Source organism: Melopsittacus undulatus, chromosome 9 (assembly GCF_012275295.1).
Source record: "Melopsittacus undulatus isolate bMelUnd1 chromosome 9, bMelUnd1.mat.Z, whole genome shotgun sequence".
In the NCBI taxonomy this organism is placed as follows: domain Eukaryota; kingdom Metazoa; phylum Chordata; class Aves; order Psittaciformes; family Psittaculidae; genus Melopsittacus; species Melopsittacus undulatus.
This window is the reverse complement of record NC_047535.1, coordinates 25,749,708-25,769,653: the sequence shown is the minus strand read 5'-3', so window position 1 is coordinate 25,769,653 and position 19,946 is coordinate 25,749,708. Positions and strand designations below refer to the sequence as shown.

General features: G+C 41.4%; 1 protein-coding gene across 2 annotated transcripts in view; it reads left to right on the top strand.

Moving 5' to 3' along the window:
- ATP2B2 (ATPase plasma membrane Ca2+ transporting 2) overlaps positions 1 to 19,946 on the top strand; it is a 182,843-nt gene that overhangs the window by 55,926 nt on the left and 106,971 nt on the right. For both annotated transcript variants that reach the window (XM_031049245.2, XM_031049244.2), the window contains exon 2: positions 941 to 1,138. In XM_031049245.2, the coding sequence (XP_030905105.1) occupies positions 941 to 1,138 (198 nt within the window). The remainder of the gene's footprint in view (positions 1 to 940; positions 1,139 to 19,946) is intronic.

The following is a 19,946-nucleotide window of genomic DNA, read 5'->3' as shown; positions in this document are numbered from 1 at the left end:
TGATGTTGCTGAGCACGTTCAAAACCTTCAGTTTTGTAAATGTTCCGAATGATGTCAAATATTTTTTTGGCAGATATATGTAACCACAGATTTTATTGCAGTTCCTCATGCTGCTGAGCACGGAGGATGCGCACAATTATTCTTTCCTAACACTTGCAGGTCGTTTTTGTTTTCTGCACAGGTGCTAGACTGCATAGATTAATATCATTAAAATAGGGAAAAAAACCACAAGGTTGTTCAGTTCAACCACACATTCTTATGCTGTATCCTTCAATTGAAATGTTCTTAAATTGAAGTGTTGTGCAAAATATGGATTTTTTTTATATTGATTTAAGGAGCCATATAATTTCCTTTTTACTTTCTTTGCATATGTAACCTGTTACTTTTGCTGCCTTTGTTCACTTAGCCAACAGTTCATTCCAGCAGTGTGTGGCTGTACGTATGCAGCAGGAGAGGCTGCTCTGCAGTAGAGTGAGACTTGCTTTATTGCTTTATATTTCAAGGTTGTGGACCTGAGGTTAGAACAGAGATCTGTAATGCTGCTTCTGTGGCTGTTACCAAAAGCTGCCAACAGCTATTCCAGCTACATCCCCAGTATACTGTGTTTGTGCTTTATGGGCTATTTTCAAAAGTCATTGCTTACACGTATGTATGTATCTATATACATAGGTCTTATTAAAGTAAACCTACTGACTTTTTTATGCTTTAAACTGTTAGGAATTATTACCAAACATAGCCGATAAGGATTCTGTTCAGAACATAAGGATGGATCATCTTGCAAAGGCAAAATTTAAGTGGAATATCCGTCTATTTGTTAATATGCCATAGGTGGTACAGCTTGTAGTTGCTCTTGGAGAAATAACTTATAGGAATGCAGATCTAAGCAGGCATTTTCTATTTCACTGCAATTTTAATGTGTGCTGTTTTATTTTCTTTACAGGATTAGCTGGCACTGCTGCAGACCTAGAAAAAAGAAAGCTTATTTTTGGAAAAAATTTTATACCTCCAAAGAAGCCAAAAACATTCTTACAGCTAGTCTGGGAAGCATTGCAGGATGTGACTCTTATAATCTTGGAAATTGCAGCCATCATATCTTTGGGACTTTCGTTTTATCAGCCACCTGGAGAAGGGAATGAAGGTAAAACCTTTTTCTAGAAGTCATTTGTGTAAGTTGAAGTAAAACCAGCCCTATCTCTCAAATGAATTCCATCCCCACCCTCCAGAAGGTCACTAACAGGAAATTTCCATGTGGTTTGTGCTTGTTACCATTACATCTGGTACTGACATATTTTTTGTGTGCTTGACATTTCTTTATGCAAATAGTGAAACCTTGTGACATGTGCTAAACACATTAAAGAAAAAGAACCATATTCTTGTGAATCTGAAATAGTTTTGTTTCTGTTTTCACCTTTGTGCTTGTCTTTGTTTATCTAAGATGGTCATTTACTGCGTTATAGAGGAGAACTAATTCATTGCTTCTGTAACTGATGGATCCTGTCTGCATGAACATGGGCAAGTCGTCAGATAGTTTATAACATACCAGCTGAAGACCTGAATTTAGTAAAATTCACTCATTTCAGTATTTTTAGTGGTACAGCTAAGGCTAGTGAGCCTGGGCTCAAAAGGGAGTATTAGGGGCTAAATCATGCAGAATCCTTCTGTGATATCTAGAAAATTTAACACCATGCTCGCCCCCCTCCTCACCTTCCCTATTCCCATCCTTCCCCTTTCCGCTCCCTTCAGAAAGTTCCCTTGGATTCACATGCTTGAAGTATTTGTTCCTCTACATAAATGCAAGATTTCCATTTCTGGCAACTGATACAGATTCCTCCCCCTGCTCTCTCATAGACTTATAAAGCTGGCTAAAACATGCTGTGTGAAATGACGTACACAGCTTGGCAAATGCAGGAAGAATGTCTTCCTCTAAATATAGCCTTGAAATACTTTTTACATTTGCTTCAGTTTCCTTTGGCTACTTTCCTTGAAGACCCTTCCTTCTTCCTTTTCCATTTACAAGCACAATAAGCACGTAGCTATGCAGAGCTCTTGCATCTGATGTATGATTCTTTAATCTTTTCTATACAGTCAGGAATCTTTTATTGCTTTCTAACTGCATTTTGAATATGTGACTATTTATTCAGCAGGTATCTCATTTAGGCATGGAAAGATAAAGGAGTCATTTGTTTTTTAACTGAAGAAAATGTTATTTATTGCTACTACCTCATATAACTGGAAATAGAATACCTTGGGGATGCTGAAAACCATGAATGATGCTTTACAACATTAGGGCTTGGTTCTGCAAACTTTTTTCTTAGGCGTAAACGTGCAGACTGTCCTCTTATTTTTGATTTATTGGGTGGGAATGGGATTTGGGAAATAGGATTGTTACAGGTTTTATTAAGAGGGGAGATGTATCGTCAGACAATCTTGTTTGGGTTTGAAAATTACTATTCTTCATACTTTAATGCTGCATTTAAAACATTTATTTTCCCATGGGAAGGTATGACACATCTGAGATTCTGAGATAGTCTGGAAAGCTCAGCAACACAGCCTGGGGAAAAGCATTTGTGTTTTCTCACAGCACAGGGTTTTATTCACTGGTCACTGTTTTCCCTATGTTTCTAGAATCGTTTTCCTGTTGCTGTGTTTTACACAGGGAGAATAAATCAAATTACTGAATACCTTTTAATCCAACTTTTGGAACACGTTGTAAAAGACTGTGTACTTTTTTTAAGTAAAGGATTGTTTAACCCCCAGTTCCATGCTGCAATTGCCATTCTGTCACTTCTCACCAGTGATGTGCCTCAAGAGCATTTTCAGTTCAAAGAGCACAAGCCCAGCCACCCCCAGAGCAGGCTGGGCTGGGTCTCTTTGGAAAGCAGGGTACTGCAGGGAAGGGGAGGGAGTACACATGGCTTCAGAGGCTGGATGTATCTGTAATTTCTGCTATCCTGCAAATGTTAAGAGTCACTGGAATATTGCACGTGTGCACTGATGAGGATGTGCCCAGTGCCCCACCTTGAAAGGTGGAGGCAGAGTCTGTGAATCCAGCTGCCATCCGGGTGAGCTGGAAGCTGCCCATCTCTAACAGGCAGCATGCGGACGATGGAGCCCTGGTATTTTTATGGCCTCTGTCACAGTGGTGTCTCAGTGTCTCCCAGGCATGTATGGATTTATTCTGAGGACGTTCCTATGAGGAGTAAGTCTGCCACCAAGGACACAAGTATCACTTTGGTGAATTTGAAGCCCGATACCACTTACGACACCAAAGTGAGGGCCTGCACCAATAAATGAACTGGGCCACTCAGCCCTAGCATTCAGTCCCAGACCATGCCTGTTGAGCAAGTATTTGCTAAGAACTTCCGCATCAATGCTGTCATGAAAACATCTGTGTTGCTGAGCTGGAAGTGCCTTACTGCTATAAATCTGCAGTGCCTTTTGAGATTCTGTACATAGCCAGAGTTCAGCAGTTGTACAAATGTGGGAGATTCTCTTCCCTTTTAAAATAAGTATATTACAAACTGCTGCCAAGGACACCAATAAGTTTATTGGTAGATGTCCTAAACATAGCAAACCTGATACATATTAAGCTTGATTTTGCTATTGGTGAAGTGGGGTATAGTCATACTTCAAACTGAGTTGATGGTTTTGCATAACCTTCTGTAATCAATTATAAAATAAAGTTGTAGATAGTCTAATATTGACTAAAATGCAAAGTTTTTCTGAAGGAACAAAATATGTTCTTTTGCCTCTACTTCAGCCAGTACATTGCACAATTTAAACTATTTCTTGAATTGCACATGAACTTGGATTCTGACCAACCATGGGCCCGTCTGGGGAGATGTAGTTCTTTGAGAGGGCAGCAGCTCTTGGGAAGTGGCTGCTCACCTATCTAAACCTCATAGCCATTCCACACTGCTCTTGGTTGGTCCATCTCTGCACTGCTGTAGTATCAGAGTGTGGAAATAAATGCCATATAATATCTAACATCCTTGCCACAGTCTGCATCACTGATCTCGCTTCCCTGAATCGATAGGGTAATATTGCCTATGGGAGGTAATAGGGAGACCCTGCCCATTGACTAGGTCAAGTTGGGAAGTGTGAAAAGCTGTATTTTCCTTTTCTGACTCTTCCCAGAATGAAAATGATTTACTGAAATGTACATTTAGTTGCAAGTTTTATTTCTTTCATTAGAAGAGTATATTTTCTTCTGCAGATACAGCCCACTGTTGGGAAGGGGAGCTGGCACTTCCTGCTCACTGTTTACTCTTGAATGTGCTCCATTCTTCCACAGCCCACTTTAAAACATTCTCTGGTGGTTTCTGGCTGAACTCGATGGCTGTGCTGCCCAGCCTTGCACGGAGCCTTGTAATGAGCAGGGCACAGGGGAGCTGGTCCTGGGGCTTGGGTCTCCCCTGCGGCCCTTCACAGGAGCGGTGGGGGACTGCAGCTGGTGCCTGCTCACAGCCGCTGAAGCTCCATAGGCTGAGGAGCCCATGGGCAGCTTTGCTGGGCAGAATTCCTCTTCCTACGTGATGCATTCTTAACTTTGTTCTTTCCTTCTCCTCTCTTCATCCCCTTCCTCCTGCCAGTCCCTAAAAGTTGTGGGTATTTGATTTTGCTGGCAGATGACAATGTAAAATATAAACCTTGTGACAATCAAGTTTGTTTGTAGCTCAACTAGGAGTCTCCTCTGTGTAACCAGGACACTACTTCCTGGTGCATGGTTGTTTTACAACATGGAAAGGCATTTGCAACATAGAGGCAGCCTCCTCTTTTAAATTCTATTTTATTTCTTTTGTTTTTCCAAATGAAATGCATTTTAATTTGGAAAATAAGTCAGATTCTTCTCTTGTCCACACTGATTTGCTCTCTCATCACTGTTAACTATCTGAACTCATCACCTTGCTGTCATCCACGTGGACCTTTCAGAGTCTACAGCCAGTTGTACATATAAATTCAGAACTGTTGTGATGGAAAAGACTTACAGGAAATTAAAATCTAAATACAAGTGGTGAAACCTTTATGAGCAGAGAGGTGTGAGACACTGCTGGAAACAGACAGTTTCCTTGCACATCCATGGTACGTACTGACACGGTGCTTTTCATATCACAGGGAAGTTTGCGCTGCAGATGGACCTCACATTGCATGAGATAATTGTGTAAATTCTTTTGTCATGGCTACATGATCATCTTATGTTTTTTTGATGTCCTTGGCATCTGTGACTAGGGAAGGATGATGAACAGAGCATGGGCCTTTCTGTTGGAGTCCAAATGATGTGAAAGTTGATGTTTCCACAAAAACATCTTTGTCAATGGCAGAATCATTAGCATTAGCCAGATACTTTTTTCCTCCTTCTGTTAAGAAAGTTCGTGGTTTATCTCCAGGAGCAACTTGAATGAGAAGTCTGGTCAGCAAGATGTAGCTGAAGCCATTAAAGATGGTAAGTCCTGGGCAGGTAGCAGAGAAAGGATTTGGACAGGCTGGAGTCCGCAAAGAGAAGGTCATCTTCTGTTTTCTATTACTGTGAAGTACACAAAGAGACCACACATCTAGAAAATACCAGTGTCCATGAATTGCTTCAAGAACCTTGTTTAAGGGTGTAACCTAATGTATGTATGTTAATGCCTTTTTGCTGTATAAGGCAGTTACAAGCTCAAAGTCAATTTTCTGTGTGTATTTCTAGATCGGCTTCATTTCCCATTTTAAGCTATGAATGTTGATACATTGCCAAATTTAAGTCCATTGACTGTAGGATAATCGTATTTCGAAATGTCCACAACACAGTTTGGTATTATCTTGGGAAAAATAAGTAGATATAGGACAAGCGGGGATGGCTTTAAGCTGACAGAGGGGAGATTGGCATAGCCATTAGGCAGGTCTTCCTTGTGAGGGTGCTGAGGCATTGGCACAGGGTGCCCAGAGAAGCTGTGGCTGCCCCATCCCTGGCAGTGTTCAAGGCCAGGTTGGACACAAGGGGCTTGGAGCAAGCTGCTCTAGGGTTGGAACTGGATGAGCTTTAAGGTCCCTTCCAACACAAACCAGTCTGGCATTATTACCTACTGAGTTGCATTCAGTTTAGACTGTTGGAAACAGTCAGTATTTCTGGGGTTTTGAAATATCAGTAGCAACGTTTCTTAACCAGTCTTAACTGGAAAGAGTGATAATCTGTCGTTGACAGTATAGGAAGGTTTTGTTCTACTCCAATTCTCCATTTAAAATCTTGGTGAATCTTGGAAGTCATGATTTAATTTTCCACTGCAGTCACAAAATCTCATCTCCAGGAATTACTGGATGATAGTGGAGCTTTGTTTCACTGCTTCTCCAGAAGCCACTTTAGTTTCTGTGTTTTCGTGTTTCTTAGCAGGATTGAGTTTCAAGAATGTTGTTCTCAGCAGCTATGCTGGAGTTGGTTCTGTGATCTGCTTTGCATTCCCTTTATCATCTGACAGGCCATTAAGAACAATGGAGAACTTCTGCATAAATGATTGTCAGCCCTGTGGCAATGACTGATCCTCGCAGGCTCCTTCTTCCGCCCTTTCAGCAAAGTGCAAACCTGCTGCTGCTTCCAGCAAATGTGTTTTGAGAGGCGATGCCTGGTGCAGATGTAGCTGTACTGCAGTGCTGATCACACAGCGGTGCCACTTCAGTTCAATAAGACCATTCCTCTGAACAAAATCCTTCTGTCCAGGGTTAATGGGTTCCCTGAGCAAACTGAGCAGTAAGCCTTTGATACGTAAAGAGGATTTAATGAATATCTGGGATGTAGTTAGTCTAGGACTAAATTTGAAAGCTGTCTTTGTGTATCAGTGAATGGTGAAATCATTATTGTGTGCAGTTTGTAATGAAATATCAAGTGTCCTGTTTTAGAAATAGAACTGCTTCATGAGATGAAGTACCTGGACTTTTGGGGTCTCAAACCTTTGCATCACTTGATGAAATGAAGCATCCTTTGGGAAAGAAAGCTTACACTCAGAAACCCACCAGGGGAGTGGGAAATGGGAGTTCTTCTCTCCGTCACTCCCAGATCTTGGTCTTATTTTAGCTGTAGATGTGCAGAAATCTCCCACCTGATTTTTGGGATGTTTTTTTGTTCATTTTATTTTTGCTTTGGGATATTTTTTGGGGTTTTTTCAGTCTCTTTCCCCTTAAGTCTCTGCTGAAGCAGTCTGTTCTTGTGGGAATGACTTAACTGTGACTTGAGCTGCTGCTGTCCCTCTGAAGTCGATTTCAGTCTGCCCTGCAGTTCAGAGCACATCAGCCCCATTGGCCAGGTTTGGTGCATCCACCATCCATACGCTTGGTCAGCTGTTAAAAAATCCTCAGTCTTCTGCTAACACCCTCACTAGCGATTTCTGAGCCTTTTGGGTCCTCTCCCTTGTTACTATCTTCAGGCTTCACATCACATGTGGCTCTTATCACCCACTTGTAAAACCCACTCCTGTCAACATGTGACAGTCAGTTACTATTTACATGGATGTAACAAACCTGTCAACCTTTCTTCTTGAATTCCTTTTCCTTCTGTGGATTATGAAGGGGGGAAAAAGTAGCCTGAGGTAGAATGTTACAACATCCCAGTGTTCAGTGTGAAACTGCATGATGTCTGTTTTCAAGTGTACAGTTCTTCAAAGCTTATGGGGGAAACCAGGATAAAGTCTTTGTGGTTGAGGTAGCTTCTGTTGAAATTCTCAGTGCAAAACTCCACCTTGAAATTGAAGTTAAATGATGGGTTACACTGCTTAAGACATTGTTCAGCAGAGGCTTGGCTGGGTCAGCCGTCCCCGTACTCATGCAACAAGTTAATGAAGAGAAGACATGGAAACAGGTCATGGTCCCGTGAAATTTGGTCCTCAAAGCCACTTTCATTAAGCTTTTGGTGGTGTTGATAGGCGGCTGCTGCCTGCGGCTGGGCCTGGGGTGCTGCTGACCTCTCATCCCTTAGTTCCCTTACAAGAGACAGTATTTCTGGGGTTTACAACTCAGTTGTTTCCTTATCATTCCCATAATGTGTCATGTCACTTGGTCAGTAGGGATTTAAGTCAGAGATTTAAATCAGAAAGGGTATCTGTGTAACTGGAGAGAAGATACAGCTGATCCACAGCTCCTGTGAGGATAGCTGCTCATATTGTCTCTGTGCGAAGCCTTCCTAAGGAGGTAGCACTCACTTGTACTCACAGTGTAAGTGTTCAGTGCATATTCTAGCAAACCTTACAATCCTTATGCATGAACCTGAACATGTGTAAGGATTGAGTGGACAGCAGGTCACAGTCAGACACAGAAATGCCAGAGCCAACATGCTTGTCAGTGCCACATTCGTCAGGTAGCTGTAAAGGTCCTCGCCATGGGAGCAAAGTCAGCCACGTGCTGGGTAGGTAAAAAGAATCAGTCTGAGGGGAAAAAACCTACAAACAACTTATCCCCTACCTTGTGCAGATCCACTGCTTGGGATCTGAAATGCTGGGCTGTCTCTCTGTGAAGATACCCTCAAAATACATGTCTTGACATTTCATCACATTGGGCAAGTCTGTAGTGGGAAAGGTTTGCCCAGTCACTAGGTATCTATGGAAGGAAGGGTTGTACTGTGTACCTTTGTTAAAGAATTCTCTCTGTCAGTGTAGGTCAGTGCAGTTCTCCTCCTCCCAGGTTCCTGACCCTCAGTGCAGATTGTGCTGGAGCAGAAGAGCTGCAGTAGGCTGTCTGCTGGGTTTCGGCTAGACTCAAGTACAGAGTCATGTTCTAAAGATACACTGTCCCAGTTCCCCAGCACTTAGTAAAATACTATGGAATCTCTTGGATTAAAAAAAACAGAGTAGTATAATGTAATTAAGACATTACTCCTTCAACACATTTCAAACGTTTGTGGTCACAAGGAGTATCTTTTTGTGGTTCCAGTTCTCAGCTTTCCCCAGATCAGATTGGGGTTTTACTGCTTCTCACATGATGTCTAGGCTACTAAAGGGAATCTTAGTATAACGGCGTACAGCAGCCATTAAAACATTCCACTGCATCCAGGGAGAAATAAGCAATACCACCTTTCTAACATAGCTTTAAGGTTGTGTTAAGAATTTTGTTTATTGCTTGGTATTTGCATTTGTGAACAGCTGAAGTTTCTAATCCAGATTTCAGCCTTTTCCATAAATTCACTCTGTTTGGGCTTTATTTTATATTTTTCTCCTAGGGTAATTCCTACCCCTCCCTTTCCTATATTTGCAACTCAACCAAAATTCTATAGCAGTGTATTATTATATCGGATTCACGTGCAGGTTTTTTCTTCTGCTCTTGTATGTGTTTCTCTGCATATAGAGAAATCTTCCCTCTGTTCGAGCATGCAGCTAGAAATCTGAGCTGGCCATGCTGAGTCAGCAGCCACCAGCCACCATCACAGCCTGGCAAAATGCATGTTGAGAATAAGGGATGCAATTCAGCAGTGCATTAGTGTTCAGGAAGGGCTGCCTCCTTCCTCTCTGGGAAGAAAGCAGCACAGCACTTCCTGGTTTCCACAGGAGGGTGAATGCTGGAGCAGTCTCTGTAGTTCAGGCAGGGTGGTACAGGAGGGAAAAAGACCCTTTCTGCATTGCCATGCATGATGGGCACCTTGACCTTAGATTAGATAAAGTTCTTTTGTTCCCAGTGTTTAATCTGTGATTTTCATCCCTTCTCTTTCTTTGTTGATGTGACACAGATATGTTCATTGTAGTGTTTTCAGGTGGAGTATCTCAGTCCTGCAGTACCGAATCATCCTTCCTGCTCTCACAGAAATGCGTTTTCTTTTTTAGACTTCTTGCCCAGATCTTAAAATTCTTATATTTGTTTTCCAAGACATGTGGGAGATTGATCTGCTTTTCTCTGGGGATTCTGGAGATCTTACATTCTTCTGATGAAATCAGCTTATTGTGAACTTGTAAAAACATACAAGATTCCCTGCTGAGGAAACCTGAAAATAGACCCTTGTGTACGCAAACACATATTGGCACAGGAGAAACACACAGGTGTCGGTTGGGCAGGAGGCAAATGCTGGGTATAAAACAAATAGCAGGATTAGCTCTGCAGGAGCACGACCCACTCATCTGGTGTTGGAAGTGGTATGCAGTAAATTAGAGAGTACAGTCAGTTCCTGCCAAATGGAAACAGACTGGGGTTATTGTTTTTATCTTTATTAGTACTGATCATTTGTGTGACCTCAGCACTGGAAACAAGCACTCACAAATCTGTACATGGATCAGGATTTCATCTGAGCAAGAAACACTCATGTGCTCCCTTTGCTCAAATGACCCTGGGGGATTGAGCTGTTGCTTCAAAACAGTTACAGAAAGTGAAAGCCTGAATTACTGAGGAGCTTTAACCAAATTTCATTAAACTTAGTTTAAAGTAACCCTAGATAAATAACCACATGAAAATCTTGAGCTGTTCTCTTGAAGGAATTCAGTTCATTTGCTTCCTGATGAGGTGCAGTAGGTATAACTGAAATAAACCAAATACTGTAATGCAGCATTTATCTGTTTTTACCTTGTCTTTTACATCCGGGATTTCATCCTACATTCCCCTTAGCATTTTAATTCAGTAGGGCTACTCCCAGGCTTGATGAAGCACATGAATTTTTAAGTTCTTTGCCACACTTTTACATCCCCAGTGTCTTGCCAGGCCAGTTCAAGATCCCAGGACACAAGGATTTCCACAGAGAAATGTTGCATATGTCTCCCTGTCTCTAAAAACCTGCCTTCCTGGGTTTCATTAGTATGCACTGATATATCTGAATAAAGAGAGAAAGAATAAGAAATGTCAGAAGTGAGTCAGCTGAACAAAGTTAAGTCTCTGTTCTTTGTGGCAGCTTTAGATTTTAATATATTTTTATAAGCATTTTACATGTGATAACATAGATAGCATTAAAAAATACACAGATGGAGGCAGCATAAAACCTGGTTTGTAAGGCTGGCACTAATATTACTTTAGAGTTCTCCTAAAATCATAGCAGTACATAGAAATAAACAACTGTAAGTCTTTTGCCAGCCCTTCCAGCTACAAAGCCAACATTATGATGAAAAACTGATTCCACAACCTGAGTGTGTGCAATTGGTATTGTAAAAATGTCATCATGTAACGGTTGCGGTATGTTGAAAATCCATTATCTCTTTATGCCATTTGCATAACACAAAAGGTATGTCAGAAAACGCAAAGCCCTTTTTAAAATAAAAGGCGATACATTTCATTCATTTCAGTACTTTGCAGTGATTTGAATCTTAACTCCCACCCTCTTCACAAGCCGTGTCAGTGAGATGGCAACCAGCCCTGCATCCCTGGGTCATCGTGTCAGAAAGTTCCAGAATTCTGTTGCAGATGCTGAAAACGATCATTAGTGAGCATCTTCACAAGAGGTCCAGGGAGCAGCTTGTCTGGTACTCCTCACTGTCAGGGTAAACTCGGAACCCCTTGGCATGGCCGGGGAATCTGCGGGTCCTGAGCCCCTTACTGGCACAATCTGAAGGCTGTAAGCACTGGTTGGAGTTTGGCAGGACTGCCAGCCGTGTGTCCAGTCCAACATCATCTGATACCACACCATGTATGTCCTCAGAGGTTTTAGTTCTGACTTGATTTTATTTTAGCCCTTAATTAGAACAGATATGGTATCATCATTCCCCCCCCGCCCCCCATTTGTTTCAGACTTTGCTTTGTACTGTGCAAACCTGAAGTGTGTATGTTATTCTGTAAGTCTCTAGAGTGTGTTACATAGCATTCTCCAGGCATCAGTGGAAAACCAGGTTGTAAGTAAGAGGGTATAAGGGCCGTGCAGCCTTAACAACCGATATGTCCTATAGGCATCCTGTACCATCTTTGCTGCTAAACAGGCAGCACTGTTTGTTTGGCTGTTGCTGCACAGGAGGTTTTATTGTTCTGTCCAAGGAGCAAAACTCACAAAAAGGGGTTGAGACAATGGAAATGCAGCTGTTAGAAAATAGCATTTTCCATAAAATATATTAATCTCAAAGCATTCATTGATTTCAGAGCTTTCAGAGCAGAACTTCTGAAGAGTCTTGTTGCACAACTGAAATACTTCTGTCATCCTTCATGAAAATTGAACCATGAGATTTGTAAAAGATATTTTAAACTCTCTGGCAGTACAAGGCATGAAGCAGTTGACATCCTGGAAAACAGGACTAAAAGCAGGAGAAACTGAAGTATTTGCCCTCTTAAAAACAGCTTGTTCCACCAGAACCCTACCATTTACTCTCCTTCCTTCCAAAGCTGGGATGAGGTGAAGCAGCATATGGCTTCTAGTGGTATTAGTCCAATCTGTTTGGTTAAGTAAATTTAGTTCCTTTAAGAATTTGCTTAAGAAAGTATCTTACTTTTTAATTCCTGCCGTAAATTGAACTTCAATGTGCTTCTAAATATCCAGGATCATGTTGGAGTTTCCAGCTAGTATAGTACGCATGTCCTAACCTGCATGCGAATTACCTCACTGTCTACCAATACTGTATAAGGCTGCTTTTCTAAAGATGTATTTGTGCACATGTGAGTTGTCATTACCTCGATGCTCCATTCAAGTTCTGAAACATTTTTGCTTTCCATGTTGCTTTCAAGATGCAGAGGATGGGACAGGTTTAGGTTTGGGACTGCAGTACCAGATGACCTGCGGGTGCCCTGGGTGGTATGGGGCCATGGAGAGAGAGCCTGGTGCAAGGATGATTTGGTGGCTCCAGGTGGAACCTGGCTGTAGGTGTTTGATTGTCACTGACAACTCCATCAGGACACAACCTGAGCCTGCAGAGCCTCCCTGGGGGTTTGTACCCCAGTGCTCCAGATGCTGTTGCTGAGGATAGTGCAGCAGCTTGGGCAGAGGCACAGCCGCCTCCATCTGTGCATGCTGCTGGGCTGTGAAGGTGGTTGACAGACCTGGCTTTACTGGCATGCTTCTGCTGACGGGGTCTGTGGTCTGAGGAGGCTGCAGCGTTCGGGTTGGCTCACGGGGTTGGAGGTGCTGTGCAGGCTGCGGGCAGGATGTTGGGGAGGTGCTGTGGGGGTCATCTGAGCATCATCCCCAACACCCAGTGGGCATCAGGAGGACTGGGACTGGAACAGAGAGAACAAGTCCTGCTGGTCCTGTTTTCATCTTGCGCAGACAGCAAAGCTCTATTTTACTTTAAGCTCCCAGCCCTTCCTGTATTAGGGGTGTAGCATTGAAGCAAGGACTGGGTATATAAATCCGAGTGCTCCAGTTTCTGCTCCTCCCTGGTCTGGCTAATCCCCAGCCTGTTGACAGCGTCCCAAGGCAAGCAAGAAGAGGCAGGATATGAGAAAACCTACCTGAAGTATTCTCGTAGGCCAGTTAGTCTGTCCCCATACCCAAAAGCATTATCAACAATACTTAAGCCACCCTTGACAGAAATTTATGATACTTATTTTTAAAAGGTTCCAGTGATGGAAATTCAGTGCCTCTCCTAGGTAATCTGTCCAAGTGTCCACACAGGAGTTGCTCCTGGTGTATAACCCAGCTGTCTCCTGTAGGAATTGAAACACATCACCACCTAGATCTGTTTTTCATGGCTGTGAAGACCAGTTTGCCATAGTATTTCCAGCTGCATTTTGTCTACTTGAAGACAACTTATTGTAAATACCAGTGTATGGCTATTCATGAGAGCTTACCCTGCTTTTTCAGTAGGAACTTGAAATTTGAGTACTACAGAGGGATACAAGTACTGTGCTCGGTTTGGCAAAGGGAACCAAAAGATTATCTTAAAATTATTCACCTGCTGTTTAAAAACAAAACCCATCAAAATTCCCCCAAACCAATGAAAACCCCAAATCTCTGAGAACATCTTTCTTGTCAATAGTTAGCATTAGCGTCTTGTGAAATAAACCAGTGTGAAACACAGGAATGCTGGCTTCTTAATTGAAATTAAAACAAAAAAAAAATCAGTTCTAATTTAGTGGTTTTCAAATCTCAACTATTTTTCACTTTTGCACAATCTGTTCATGATGTGACATGTTTGAGTTCCTGGTACATTTGGATGAGGTGATAGGAGTGCTTTGCAGTTTGAAAGGAGGGTGCTGTTCACCAGCTGCTCTGCATGAGGTCAAACCAGCTATGGAAGAGCCCAAGGTCTGCATGTGGTTATGGTTCACATCTGTTGGTGGGTTTGAATTAGAATGGAAACTTTCTATCTGGATAAAACTGTTTCAGTACAGCTGACTGGAACAAAGCAGGTATTACCTGTGTGAACACAGAGCTGGTGACAAGGCAGGTGTAGAGCACATGGCTGCTGGTCTTCCTTTTTTTCTGAGAAAGCAGTAACAATAAAACAGACCTTTGGGACAAAATGTCTAAAGCTCAGCATGCAGTGTGTGCACACGTATGGGGAACCAAGTATTGAACTGCGACCTGGGGGAAAGAATTTTAACATCTGTCACCTTCAGATCTGCCCAGATGTGCAGAGGGTTTGTGTTAAAGCTCAGTTAGAGGGAGACTAGAATGAGCATCCACCCCATAGACTCCACTGCTGGGAATAAAGCACAGACAAATAAGTAGTTTAACAGCTCACATCTACTGCAGGAGAGTTAGTACTGGGTGTAATGGCACTGAATTATACTACTTGTTAAGTATGTGCATCTGTGTGTGCATGTATATGTGTGTGTTAATATAGATAGCCATGTTTTCGTGTGTCATACATACATGCATATCTTCTATCAGAAAAGCAGCAGTTTAAACAGCTGATTCCAGTTTATTTCAGTTACTGTGTAAGCAGTGTTGCCTTTTCTCTTTAGGAGATGCTCATCTTGTGTCAGTTAAGTATGCATAAACTTTCAGAATCTTAAAACTGGATGACTTGAAACCAAAAGCAGTATGCAGAATACAGAGTGTATGTTCTAAATGGAGGTTATCCTAATTACATACTGCTTTAGCCTGCTTTGGACATGTCTACATTAACATGTGAGTTTGGATCCTTTCAGAAGTACATCTCCTGTTTGTCCCCACTTGAGGTGCTTTGACTGCTTTTGTGAGAGTGCACAAACAGGATGTGCCGTCAGATGGGACCTCATCCTTTGGGATGAAACTGAACTGGAAAGTAGGGTCCAGAAACACATTTCCTTAGAGCATAGATCTGCCCTGTGCAACTACTTTTATAGGTTCCCACTTTGCTAATGTTAATAGAAGTTTTTACTGCTTTCTGCTGCAAGACATTATGCTAGAACATCTAATCTTTTACTGGCGTGATTTTTTACTGCTTAAAGCTTTATAGAACAAAGTAATGAAGATAAGAAATTTAATGAAAGTAATAAACACTGCAATTTATGAGCTGGTTTTGTGGCTGAGGTCTACAAATCTTCCATATCTTCTTCAACCTGGATTTCTTGTTCTCATGAATATGACTGATGAATGAGGGCGTAACAGCAGCAGAGGACATGACAGGGTTTCCAGAACTGGCTCTACAGCACCTTGCTATGGCCTAAGCTCTAAGGAGACTGGTTTAATTTCCTCCTTTTACAGTATCCTGGCTGTGTGAGGCTCCTCAGCTGCAAATGTTGTTGATCAGTGGCTTTCAAGCTGTGGCCTGTGGACCTCTGAGAATCCCTAAATCAGTTTGAAGGGGCCTATTAAGGTCAGCAGCCTATTCTTAGTAACCTCTCTCTGCAGGTCTTGTAGGTTGCAAAAACCTGACAATTACTCTTTAAATGGTCTCTGTATCAAGTGTATCAGTCAACAGTCACAATTTCATCCTGTGCTCAGTTTGATTCTTTCAGAAGCTCCAATGAAACATCTGTCAAGATTTCCAGGCAAAGTCTGGACCTTTTTAAAACTGTCTTAAAATTTTGGGTGGGATTTCTGTTAAATACAGTCTTTTCCTAAAATTATCTTGGTTAGAACATAAAGCACACAAAGAAAAAATGGAATATTTTTGGAAGCAAATACTTTTTTTTTTTATATTAGAACAAAGAGTGATAGGACAGTACAAGCATCCATTACTCGAGGGTCCACCCTAAAGACCTTCAGTGATCATTCTGTTTCAGGCAGGAAGAGAATAGGCTTTGTTTATTAGGATTTCGCAGAGGAAACATAAGTAAGAAAGGGAGCTCTCAATCTGATTAGGCATTTAGGAAATATCTGTTGTTCTATGTTAATGTTGAATGTTTTTCTTAGGTCTATTTCAAGTCAGGAGCCTGGTGACAGCCAGTTTGCTGTGAGGAATTTATTTCTTTTTATGGGCTTCTGTTTTTGCTGGTGCTATCAGTGATCTGCATTGGAGCAGTAGCTGAGGAAGTGTTCAAATCCTGCTCTCCATCCAGCTGTATTTTGGAAGTGCTGGATAAGGTCAGGGATTGCTGCATGAGAAATGGGAGCATTCCTCTTGGTTTATAAATTAGCTGTAGCTTTAGCTTTCTGTCGTGATTGTAAGGAGTGCCTGGATAATTGCAGCTCCGAGTGTACCATTTTTTCTTGATATTATGGATTTTTCTCTCTTCAGCTGTGTGTTCAGGACCTAAATGGGCTGTTCCTTTTTACTAAGGCTCCTCTAAGACAACTTTTCTATATGAAATAGTTACAGGCTATACTAACAGATATACACGCTTTATAAGCTGTCTCTTTCCTAGAAAGGGTCTTTATTACAATTATTGCAGCAAGGCCTTCCCACCTCAGACAGAGCTCTTCATCTGTGGAATATTTTATCTTGTATTGGGAACCTTGGATTTTAACCAACGGTCTTTACTTCTCTCAACCCCGAAATAATGAAGACTCTTTCATGATTTAGTCTCTTCTGAAGAAGTTTTTACTATCTGTACATGCAGTAATGACTGTGAAGCTCTTTAAGTTTGTTTCTTATTATAGAGAAACTGGTTTTGATGATGTGTGAAAACACTTGTTTTGCTAATTCATACTGGGTTGCACAGCAAACTGAAAATATATTTAAGTGAATGTAATTGCCCTTTTATATGTGTTTGGATGAAAATGTATTGCATTGGTTGTTTATAATATGCTATAATGGGTTTTACTGTATTTTAAAATTCTCACAAATAGCCTATTTCTAGGTTATTCAAGGTGGCATTTAAGTCTTCTTCAGTAGACAGTCTTTTCTGAAGCTTCCCTATGACAAACTTCTTGATTCTTACCCTCACACTTTGCTGGCTTGGTATACTTATAGTCTGTCTGTCTGTCTGACTGACTCTCCCCTATTTCATTTGAACCTATCGCCTTTTGAGTGAGATACAACAAGTGAGGCTCTGCTCTGATTTGTTGGTTTTGTGTCAATTGATATTTTGATTGCAGTGTGGCAATCTGGACAGATAGACCTGGAAATACCATCCATACCTTTGGTGTCTCTGTAGAAGCAACAAGAAAGAAAACAGAGATTTAAACACTACTTCTTGGACTCAGCAAGTAAAGCCCAATATAGGTACCATGTTCTGCTCAAGAACAGAACTTCTGAAGGAAATATGGAAATAATCCTATGTGTGTCATGGACTCAGAAAAAAAAGCAGTTATATCACTTCTAAAATACAGATGGGTTGAAGTGGAACATTACATTTTGGGAGCCAAGCAGTTGTCCAAAGCAGTGGTTTCACTCTGGTCTTGCTTAACAATATCAAAACTATCAATCCTATACTGTTCACCAGCACAAAATGTGCTTACAGAGCAAATTCATTACTGGATGTCAGTGATACAGATAAATGACATCAGTTTAAGACTTGAACTGGCTTCAGTAACACTGCATTAAGACCTTGTAAAGTGCCAAGTGTGCATATTGTATCATAGGGGACCTGCAAACTAAATAATAGTTTCACAATGTAAAGTGATCTGCATCTGCTTTCTGCAAATCTGTGTTGGACTGCAAAAAATTAAGTCCCACAGATGCCTTCTCTTCATTAGAGCTGTGTAAGTCATCAACAAACTGGGTCGCTTTTAGATATTGCTCATTAGGTAGGTTTCCAGGCTGCCAAGCACGACTCAATTCTCAAATGGGGCCATGAGGTAATGATAAAACTTTGGGATGAAATATAAAATTTTCTCACATATTTTCCAGGAAGAAATTCTCCAGAAGTATTAATCCTGCGAGTAAAACTCAGCTAGGACATGACCTTGTAAGCGTTGTTGAGTAACTGCACTTGAACTCTTGGTAATAAACACGAAGAGCAACTTCCAAAGGTCTGATTCTTACATGTGAAAACTGTGTTACCTTTTGAATATGTGGCTGTATTTACCAGGCATTGTTAGATCTGAGCAAGATACAGTAAAATTATAGTGAATCAGATGTTAAACTTTTCCCTCGCAATCCCTAAGAACAGGACTTGTGGTTAACATTCCTATAGTTGCCTTTCCCTACTTTCTCTTTGGCAACAAAAGGAAACTAAACTGAATATGAAATAGAAACTATAGAAATAATTTCATGGTCCTGTACCTGTCCATTGCCCCTGGGGGAGGTAGGGCTCTATCCTTCCAACTGATCTTTACAAAATGCCTTCCCTTGGAGGTTCCGGGAAGAATCTTGATCAGCATTTTGCATCTCTTGGAGCTGATTGAGTATTTTAATGACCATTTCTCTGCTCACAAATGTTTGTGATGAAGCTGAAGGACTATGTGAATATATACGTGCTTTCAGGGCTTACAGGTTTGTTTCCTTGCATGAACATGCAACAAAATGTGTAAATATTTAATACTGAACTCCAGAGTTGGCAGTTACATAATAACCTACAGGGACATGATGAGTTTTTCTGCTCCCCCCTACGCCATGGTCCTTATGTAAGTCACTGATGTATCACAAATAAGGAATTCTAAAATGCTTTTCAAGTAAGTATCCAAAAATCACTTGCAGAGAACGTACAGCCCCTAAACCTGAATCATGGGTGTAGTATAAACATCTCGCCCTAGTAAAACCCTTCTGTGTTTCTGGAGGATGCGATCTGTCTCACTGTAAGTAACTGACAAATGTTTGTCACGGGGGCATGAGTCCCTGGGGACTGTGAGAGGAAGGCAGAACTCTGCTGTTTTGGGTTCCAGTCATTTCTGCACCTCTGCAGTCAGCCGTGGCTCTGCGGTGACACTTTGAGCTTTGCCAGCAACCGCTGACCTAGTGCCCCAGCCTCTGATGGTGCAGCATCTCACAGAGGGGTTTGGGAAGCAGTTTGTACTGCAGTATCTTTTGGACTAATTTTGTAGCAAATGATAAGACACAACAAGGAATATGTAAAAATAAATATTGCAGTATCTGTTACAGCTTAAAAAAAACTTGTTAAGAAAGTGATTCTATGATATTTATTGTATAATTCATGGTTATTGTTCCTTTTGCCCTCCAACTGGATATGTTTGATAAAGTAACATCACTTAGAGTGGTAGTAGCAAGAGCCTAACTCTTCTAATGAAAAAGCTGTAACTTTGAGCTGCTCAGTTTGCTTTAATAGCATCAGTGCTGGAGTTGCAGCTAAGAAAAAATGTCTTTGCAGAAAGTGATTAAATCAAAAGTTTTTACCATGGGAACTGTTGTCTTTCTGATGACAAAACCAGTTTGAGTGACTGAAAAAAATTACCTCTGGGAGTGCTGGGAGATTTTCCTTGGGAATTTAAATGCCACAAGCTATTCTCAGCTTAAAAATAGTACTGTGTAGGTTGAGATGAGGAGCTGAGAGGTGTGTGCTGTAGGTTGGGACTTTGTTAAGCATACAGATGTTCACGGGTTTGAAAAACATTCTTTTTCTGATTTAAAAATTAGCACGCTGCAGCTGAAGACCATGTGGTTTGTCATTGCAATCACTGTGCTATTCAAAGCAGCTTTCAGAATCTCCTCAGAACTCTTTGAAATCTTAAGCAGATATTCTTTTTATCTGCACAGGGCTTGTCTGCTGCTTTCTGTATTTGCCCAGATTTCGTGGATCTTACAAGAAATATGTACTGAAATGGTGGCTGTGACCTTGGAAGCAACCTGCTCTTGCATATCTTCCTTTGCTTTCTCACCTTTCCT